The sequence below is a fragment of the Schistocerca serialis genome, chromosome 3, assembly GCF_023864345.2.
Source record: "Schistocerca serialis cubense isolate TAMUIC-IGC-003099 chromosome 3, iqSchSeri2.2, whole genome shotgun sequence".
NCBI lineage: Eukaryota > Metazoa > Arthropoda > Insecta > Orthoptera > Acrididae > Schistocerca > Schistocerca serialis.
Window position 1 is genome coordinate 69,185,039 of NC_064640.1, and position 10,130 is coordinate 69,195,168.

The 10,130-nt window shown below is 41.0% G+C and overlaps 1 protein-coding gene across 1 annotated transcript in view; it reads right to left on the reverse strand.

Moving 5' to 3' along the window:
• The window catches only part of LOC126470681 (uncharacterized), a 990,891-nt gene extending 987,406 nt beyond the window's left edge, over nt 1-3,485 (reverse strand). Inside the window, exons 1-2 of the mRNA XM_050098681.1 lie at nt 3,467-3,485; nt 3,279-3,387 (exon numbers count right to left, since the gene is read on the reverse strand). Coding sequence (XP_049954638.1) covers nt 3,279-3,387; nt 3,467-3,485 — 128 coding nt within the window. The remainder of the gene's footprint in view (nt 1-3,278; nt 3,388-3,466) is intronic.
• Between the last annotated feature and the right edge of the window lie 6,645 nt (nt 3,486-10,130).

Consider the following 10,130-nt stretch of genomic DNA (forward strand, 5'->3'; position numbering starts at 1 on the left):
TTTTTCCACCATGTCGAGTTATCTGATTAAAAGTTAGAAATTCGCAAACCCGCGCGTTGGCGAAGCTATCAAGTAGATGACTTCAGAACATCAGCACACCGTAAAGGACACACACAGTATGTCCAAAATGTTCGTAAGTTTTAATCATGTGACACAGAGAAACTGTCCGATGCGGGAAATTAGGTTCTTTTTACCTCCTGGGGAGGCCGGTGACCTCTGCAACGCATTACGTTACAAAAGTCAGTTTCTTGGTCTCGTAATACTTTATTAAAATTGATTACCGGTTTCGGCTTTACAGTCATCATCAGATCTAAAAATGTAGCAGCGACATTTAGTCAGTATATTACTGGGCGCACTGGAAAGGAACTACGCGGGAAACTTGTAAACGAACTCAGCGGGGATCATGTCGATTTGCAGGTACATAACAATTAGTTGACGCACACAAAATGTGGGGTTTTTGACAGCAATAGAAGACATGTTCACTACAACAAGTAATTATCGGAAGCATGTCCGAGAGAAGCTAGGTATAAATGATAGCAGCAGGAAGTATGAGGATGAGAAGAAAGCGATATCACACATTACATTGGATGTAAGGCTCTGGCACCCACAGAATATTTGATAGAAATGATGAAGTCGCTAAAGTAATTCACCAGAAGGTGGAACACAAGTATCGGTTAGTGCAACAATTCTCCAATATTACAGAAGCGATCCTTCCACTGCTGTAGAAAATCAAAACTTCAGTATTACTGAAACCGCAACATAATAACGCATAAAACATTCCGATGCAATCTACCTGGAATAACAATCGTCAATAAAGGTAGGAAAGTCACTTTCATTATAGACACTGCTGTATCAAACATCCATAATTTGCAAACCACCTGCCGGCCGAAGTGGCCATGCGGTTCTAGGCGCTACAGTCTGGAACCGAGCGACCGCTACGGTCGCAGGTTCGAATCCTGCCTCGGGCGTGGATGTTTGTGATGTCCTTAGGTTAGTTAGGTTTAATTAGTTCTAAGTTCTAGGCGACTGATGACCTCAGGAGTTAAGTCGCATAGTGCTCAGAGCGATTTTTTTTTTCAAGACATCTCCATTGAAACACAGGGATCTAGCGGATGAGGTGAAAGCTAGGACAGAAGTCTGTGCACATTGTCCCTTTGGTAATATCGGACACCACTGTTATCCCAGAACGACCTGTAAAGGGTCCATACTGCATCAGACGCTCTGTTGGAAAGTGAAGAAGTCAGCTGTGTTCAAGATAGAGCAATTCGTCTGGTTCTGGAAAATAAAACGGTTAACTTAATTATAACTTGGTGTATATGCAATCAAACGCTTGCAATGTTACGTCACTGCTGACATCACACTCAAAACGCAAAAGTTTCGACTTCACGATTATTAGAAAGCTTAAATCCGTTGGTTACCATTTTATAATACCTTTGTGTATCGCTATCACCATGTGGAGGCACAATGGCTGAACTATTGCTATGATCAAACACATTTGATCCGCAGCGGATAGGAACTTGGTGCAGGGAGTGGCAACTGACCCTTAACATAGACAAATGTAACGTATTGCGAATACATACAAAGAAGGATCCTTTATTGTATGATTATATGATAGCCGAACAAACACTGGAAGCAGTTACTTCTGTAAAATATCTGGGAGTATGCGTGCGGAACGATTTGAAGTGGAATGATCATATAAAATTAATTGTTGGTAAGGCGGGCACCAGGTTGAAATTCATTGGGAGAGTCCTTAGAAAATGTAGTCCATCAACAAAGGAGGTGGCTTACAAAACACTCGTTCGACCTATACCTGAGTATTGCTCATCAGTGTGGGATCCGTACCAGATCGGGTTGACAGAGGAGATAGAGAAGATCCAAAGAAGAGCGGCGAGTTTCGTCACAGGGTTATTGGGTAAGCGTGTTAGCGTTACGGAGATGTTTAGCAAACTCAAGTGGCAGACTCTGCAAGAGAGGCGCTCTGCATCGCGGTGTGGCTTGCTGTCCAGGTTTCGAGAGGGTGTGTTTCTGGATGAGGTACAGAATATATTGCTTCCCCCTACATATACCTCCCGAGAAGATCACGAGTGTAAAATTAGAGATATTCGAGCGCGCACGGAGGCTTTCCGACAGTCGTTTTTCCCGCGAACCATACGCGACTGGAACAGGAAAGGGAGGTAATGACAGTGGCACGTAAAGTGCTCTCGGCCACACACCGTTGGGTGGCTTGCGGAGTATAAATGTAGATGTAGATGTAGGTTTACAGAAAAGTTTTCAGGTTCAGACATAGCTGCCACTAAGCATGGCTGCAGCAGTCACACATTGGTGGATACGGGCTGTCCCAGCATCTAACACACTGCCTAAAACGACTACAACGTTTCTTCTGGCCTTGATAGAAATTTGTGCAAGGTAACTTACAACTACAGAATAAGATTTTCACACATTGTTTGTCACTCAAGTTCTTCTTCTGCTTCTAGCTTTCCGAGTTTAGGCTAAGATACTTTTTTTTACATGCCGTCCTCGGTCTCCACACTGATATTTTCTCAGAAGCTTTGTAACGCTAAACTTTCTTTGGGATCCTGGTCTTGAACATTCGCAGAAAATAGTCTTTCCATTCATATTGGTTCCGTGCATCTCTATATATTACACGTAGATTCACCACGTAACTTTCCTTCCATGTAGAAATTACCGATATTAACTTCTATTATGCAGAGTTTTGCACATCTTCCTTTCTTTTCCCTATCATGTACCTCGTCCAGTGCGAGGCTCGCTTTCTTCAGAATTTGGCAATTCATTCATTTTATTTAATTTTATGGCCGGATGGCATTCTTGGCGCCACACTCGCTAAGTTAAGCTAAGAGAGGGTGACGTGTGCGCCATGCGTCTGTGAATTGTAAAAACATTCTTCTGTGTGTATCGTATTTGAACTGTGTTTGTATCGTATTCTCTGAGGCGAACATTTGGGATCAGCACACAATTTGCCTAAACGAGCTCGAGAAACCGGATAGACCCCACAGTGAGACTGGCCGGTGTACCAGCCCACTGTCATGAATCTACTGCGCGTTACCCTTTAAGTTACACGGACAGCTAACCATAGCTTTAGTAATTCACATTTCCGAATTATGCACAGGGCTCAAGAGATGTAGCGTTTATACTGCCCTGTGGACTATGTCTTCAATTTCTTGAATAATTCATTATTTATGTCGAGCCTTTAAAAAAATGAAATAAGATTAGGATGCTAACATTGTCAAAATGATGAGATATGAAGTGCGATGGTTTACCTTTCTTTGCGTAGCTCGGCGTTGCGCTTGCGAAAGCTGGAAACGAGTAGCTGTAACTCCTCAGCGTGTTGCTCGTACACCTGAGACAGCTGCTGCGTGAAGTCCGACACTGCGCACAAAACAACACACTATTACAATCACATCACACACTCACTTTTCTACAAAGTATTTTACTTAGGACACATTACACAGAGGTGAGAAAGTCATGGGATAGCAACATCCACATATACCGGGCGATCAAAAAGTCTGTATAAATTTGAAAACTTAACAAACCACGGAATAATGTAGATAGAGGTAAAAATTGACACACATGCTTGGAATGACATGGGGTTTTATTAGAACCAAAAAAGAAACAAAGTATTGCTAGACGCGTGAAAGATCTCTCGCGCGCGTCGTTTGGTGATGATCGTGTGCTCAGCCGCCACTTTCGTCATGCTTGGCCTCCCAGGTCCCCAGACCTCAGCCCGTGTGATTATTGGCTTTGGGATTACCTGAAGTCGCAAGTGTACCGTGATCGACCGACATCTCTAGGGATGCTGGAAGACAACGTCCTACGCCAATGCCTCACCATAACTCTTGCTTCACAGTGCTGTTCACAACATTATTCCTCGACTACAGCTATTGCTGAGGAATGATGGTGGACATATTGAGCATTTCCTGTAAAGAACTTCATCTTTGCTTTGTCTTGCTTTGTTATGCTAATTATTGCTTTTCTGATCAGATGAAGTGCCATCTGTCAGACGTTTTTTGAACGTTTTTTTTTTTTTTGTTCTAATAAAACCCCATGTGATTCCAAGCAAGTGTGTTAATTTGTATCTCTCTGTCTACATTATTCTGTGATTTATTCATTTTTCAAATTTATACTGACTTTTTGATCACCCGGTACACACTGCGGTAGTATCGCGTACACATCGTATAAAAGGGCAGCGCATTAGTGGAGCTGTCATTTCTACTCAGGTGAGTCAGGTGACAAGGTTTCCGGAGTGATTGTAGCCGCATGAAAGGAATTAAACCAATCTGAAAGCGGAATGGTAGTTGGAACATGACGCATGGGACATTCCATTTCGAAAATTGTTAGGGGATTCAATATTCCGAGATCTACAGTGTCATGAGTGTACCAAGAACACCAAATTTCAGGCATTACCTCCCAGCACAGACAACGCAGGGACCGGCGGCCTTCACTTAACGACCAAGAGCGGCAGCGATTGCGTAGGATTGTCAGTGATAACAGACGAGCAACACGGCGCGAAATAACCACAGAAATCAATGTGGACCGTACGGCGAAAGTAGCAGTGCGGTGAAATTTGGCGATAATGGGCTACAACAGCAGACGACAGACGCGAGTGCATTTGCTGACAGCAGACATTGACTGCAGTGCCTCTTCTAGGCTCATGACCATATCAGTTCGACCGTCGACGATTGGAAAGCCGTGGTCTGGTCAGGTGGGTCATAATTTCAGTCGATAAGAGATGATGGTGGGGTTAGAGAGCGACACAGTTCCCACAAAGCCATGGACCCAAGTTGTCAACAAGTTACTGTGCAAGCTGCCGGTGGCTCCATAATGGTGTGGTCTGTGTTCACATGGAATCGACTGGGTCCTCTGGCCCAACTTAACAGATCATTTACTGGAAATGGTTATGTTCGGCTTTTTGGAGACCATTTGTAGCCATTCATTGACTTCATGCTCCCAAACAACGATGTGTCACGTCACTGGGTCACGTTTGTTCGCCATTTTGGACAATTCGAGCAAATTGTTTCGCTACCGAGATCACCCGACATGAATCCCATCGTATATTTATGGGACGTAATCAAGTGGTTAGCTGGTGCACATAATTATGCACCGGCAACACTTTCGCAATTATGGACGGCTATAGAGCCAGCACGGCTCAATATTTCTGCAGGGGACATCCAACGATTTGTCGAGTCCATTCCACGTGACGTTGCTACACTACGTCGGGCAAAAGCAAGTTCGACACGATATTAGCAGGTATCCCATGAGTTTTGTCACCTCAGTGCATATGCCCCTTCTGGAGATACTGCCACCTCATCGCTTATGCCTTACAAGATGTAAGATTAAATGGGGAAAGTGCAAACTCAAACGGTGTACTTAGCATGATACCCTTTCCCTGTAAACTGTACACTGCTGCCAACCGTTGGGGAAAGCTATATAGTACTTACCTCCACAAGGGGCCTACCAGATAAGATGGCTCACTGTTAAGACACTGCGCTCGTATTCAGGAGGAAGACGGTTCAAATCCCCCTATGGTCTTCCCTACTTAGTTTTCCAAGATTTCCTTAAATTGTTTGAGGGTGAAATGGGGATTCTTCCTCCGAATGGGCACACCTCACTTCCTTCCTCATCGTTTCCCAACCCAACTCCTAGCTATTGCTATGTCTATAAAGACTTAGTCATCGATAAGGCGTTAAAACTTAACGTTCCCTCATTTCAACCAGAAGCCAGTAATGACACACTTACGCACACGTATAAGATGTTCATTCGTCCCATTCGTAAGTATACAGTGACACTGTGTACTGGAAGTAAAACAAAAACCTTGGAAATAACGTCCACATAGAGGAAAATCGTCGATTAGATCCCAGGACGAAGTAGCGCAATATATACAAGGTGTACATAAAGTCTGGGAACACTTTCAACTATTTATTGCACAAGAACTAAACATTGTACAGATGTCATACATACTGCATTTTGAAGCCCTGTATATACGGAAACCAAAATGATCCCCATAAATAACGGCTGACGAAACTACCCGATAAAGTGGAAGTAAATCGAAGAAGACACCACAGAAGTGCTAAACGAAACCATCATACTGCTGAGATTACCTGCATACAAATAGCCAAAACCTGCGTCTGTATTTAAGGAATGTATTAAATATGTAACAACTGAAAATCACATTTGAAGTCCAGAAAACAATTTTAATATATACAGTACCCCACAGAAGGAAAAGAAAAGGAGGGATATAATTAGAATACTAGATTGCAATGAACCTGATATCAGAAGAAGGACATGGCTGTCGCTAAGACTTTGGGGAGGTTTCCCTCAGTTCTTGGAGAAATACCGGGGTCGATATTTATAATTAGAAATAAACGTATAGCGAGTAACTTAGAAAATATTAGCAAAAGGAGAACCAATCCCTTTCTTCCAAGTAAATGGTGACCTATAACGTAACGTTCATTAGGGCACGTAAGAGCAGCAGGCTTTCCATGTTCCCACAACCTCACAATCGGGAGGAAGCAAGCAGCTAAAGAGCTCTCTCTATGTTCACCTTTGAGATATTTCATTATATATGACAAAATTGTGAAAACGCTTATGTAAAGAGTGAGCGCACCTGTTACTGAAATACTGATAATGTAGGAAACTACTGTGATATTACGATTACTGTAGTTCGGGTTCACAGTACACACTTATACGACGAATAATTATTATCGGAGAAAGTGCATCTTGTGAATTCTGGGAAAACTGAATACCACAGTAAACATTTATGCCATGGTTATTCTGTCTTTTCAGTGATTCCTATAGCAATAATGATTGCTGTCCATCAAAAGAATAATAATAAATGAAATACAGGTTCAAAGGAATTACTCGTATTACAACACGCACCATCTAACGTTAGGAGAGACAATACGTTTGTTTGTGGACCCATAAAGCAATATGGTGTATCAAAGATAATATATTTTAGTTAACGCAATGGACGGACATGGAAGTTCTATTGAATGTCAATATGTAGCCCAAAATAAAAGGAAAAATACTGAATCTAAAAGCTGTTCATAATAAGAGGACAGCAGTGATTACAGCAATGAAACCGGTATTTCTGCCGTTAGTGACTTCATGGAAGGTGAATGACCCCATGAGAATAATGGAATGTGTCCAAGGTGTGCAGAGCTGTTTTCTAGGAAATAAATCTCGTTATATTTTCATCTAAGAAGTTGAAGAAATTTAATGTATTGCAGGTATAATGTTTAGACAAAAAAGATATAACAACAGTGAAATTTACAAGAAAAATTCAACATTCTCCATTAGAGTCTCTTACACGTCCATAGGTCCATGAATCTTCTGATATTGAACGGAAAGATTCGGAATTGGGATTGTCTTATACAGAAATAAAAGACGCAGTGGGACTTTCTTCCTCATATCACTCATTGGGTACAATACTTGGCAAATATGGTATTAATGCCAGCTTTAATTGTGATGTGTGCAGCAAAATTCATTTTCAGAAATAGGAGGCAGTTTTCTGTTAGTTCCATCTCGTTTCACCTTTTGAGAAAACTTTCATAACTAAGAAGCTAGTAACGATATCAGGCAAATTACAGAAACACTGGGATCAGAAAACAATGTTAGAGGCTCTTGAATCACTAATAGAATAGTAGAAGTAAAAGTGTGACCTAGAGGATACATATTTAGCTGACGGGTAACTACAAATGTTGCACACGAAATGGAATAACGTGAGAGCCTGAACGCAATAGGCATTCCATACTATTTTGACCTATGGCCATTGGGATGTCTAGACGCAGTGCCAGGGGCTTGCCTACATGCCAAGGGCAGTGACGTCATCAAGACGCCGGATGTGGAAAATTTAAATGTTAAAGATCACGGATGATGGGAACTTTTTTAAAAAATAACATGATGGTGGGTGGGAAATTTAAAAAATTAATGACCGTGGTGGGCGATGAATTTAAATATTACTCGACGGCGCTGCTGGAAAACGATTTTCAGCCTAACACAGTGCAAGATTGCAGTTGTAGGAAAAATTTTACAGCTAATGACAGCACAGTATTTTTGAATTATATTCAATTAGACGACAGTGTTCCCATTAACTTTGTCCCCTGATTGGTGCCATACTCAAATATAAAATGTATTGCCAACACTGCAGTATTGCCAAAAAATGTGTAAGGTTTTTTACCTGAGTTGTTTAAATTGGCTGTGGATGGAAACCATGGAAAATCTAAATTTGGATGGCCAGACGAGGATTTGAACCGCTCTCCTCCCAGGTGCAATTACAGCATCTTAACACTGCACCGCCGCGCTTGGAACATGAATTATAGGAGGTATAGAGATACTGGCAAAGCCAGCTGGTCTTAAGATTATTATCGAACCTATAATTCCACCTGCTCTTTCAAAGAACACGAATGTTTATTTCATATGAACAGAGGACAGAACATTCAAAAGATCAGTCATTTTAAGAATCATACATCATACATACGATGCAAACAAGTATTATTGCGCTAAGTGACAAAAAAGTCTATTTTCGTAACACCGTGGACAGCAATTTGTCTTTCTTCAAACATGAGAATTAATTCGAAATGTTAATCAAATGGGTAAAATCTTAAATGAACTTAAAATGTCATTAGATTCAGAAAAAATGGAGATATGGTAGTTAACCAGAAAGAACGCAAGAAAGCTACTTTCATTTGTTATACAATAAAAGGGACACAGTTGTTCAATTTAACTGACTCGTTCAATAATCGCTTCGCTCTCAGACTGAATTGATGTTTTCAGGCATATTCGGAGAAGAGCATTAAAGCAAGTGAGCCATTCGCATTGAAAGAAGGAACAATTTGGAGAAAAGCTCACCAGCGCCCTTAATGTTTTATGGCGTCAGTTTTAAGGGTACATTATGATCCGGAAAACGCGAACAATAAAAGATGCTAGACCGTCAAACTGCAGGTATTTGTATATCATGCCGAGCAGCCGTTAAAAACAGAATTGGTGAAAACCTCTATGGGGAAATAAAACATTAAACGGTATTTTCAAAAAATTACCCGTATTGACCTCACTGTTTAGTTAGGGGATGAGATTCATTTCTAAATGCTGTGAAACTACTTTCGAGACCAAAAACAAATCCTCAGACGAGCGATCCCTCAAGGTGAGCTGATATCAACAATCGTTCGAGAACCGGCAAACTTCCTGTACTTCCGGTTGTCGGTTTTGTTACATTCAAATGATATTAAGCTGTGTTTTACATCATAAACTGGAATAATCGAGATTCACATGGCGTATTATCTTTAAAATTTAAGGCTTCGCATTTTTTTGCAGCTGGGTGTAAGATGTTACCTTTAAAAGAACAGTCAAGGACCAGGAGGGATACTTACAGGTAATTATTCAGTTGTATTCAGTTGATGTGTAATGTCACTGAAAATTGCAAGTAATGTTTTGCTTCTGCAGTCACGATCATACCATATGACGAAGTCTGCTGTTATAAGAAGAGTTTACCAGTGTTAGTGGTTTTAACGATTACGTTTTTGTTGTCTTTGTTTACATAGACAAATAAGGTTTACAAAGACAAATCAATCTGATTTTATTTACTTTACCGTTACGGTAATAGAATAATTCTACGTCATCAGACATACTAAACAAGTTTCTGGCACCTGCGTAAAATTTTAAACCCTTTGCTCAATATAGAATCTGTTCCTCTTTCATCCAACGAAATTTTATTAAGCAGATAAATACCGAAAGACTAAATATAAATTCTAAATGTAAAAGGTATACTTAGCGGTGTACATTTTAAGCGACTTACGGATTTTGAGGCCGGCCAGAGTGGCCGTGCGGTTCTAGGCGCTACAGTCTGGAACCGAGAGACCGCTACGGTCGCAGGTTCGAATCCTGCCTCGGGCATGGATGTGTGTGATGTCCTCAGGTTAGTTAGATTTAATTAGTTCTAACTTCTAGGCGACTGATGACCTCAGAAGTTAAGTCGCATAGTGCTCAGAGCCATTTGAACCATTTGAACGGATTTTGAGATTAGTGATTATTTGTAGATGAATCATTTTGCTAACAAATATATCTGTTACCGTGAAAAACCGAAATTGGAGAGTGTCAAGATTCACAGAGTCGCTTGT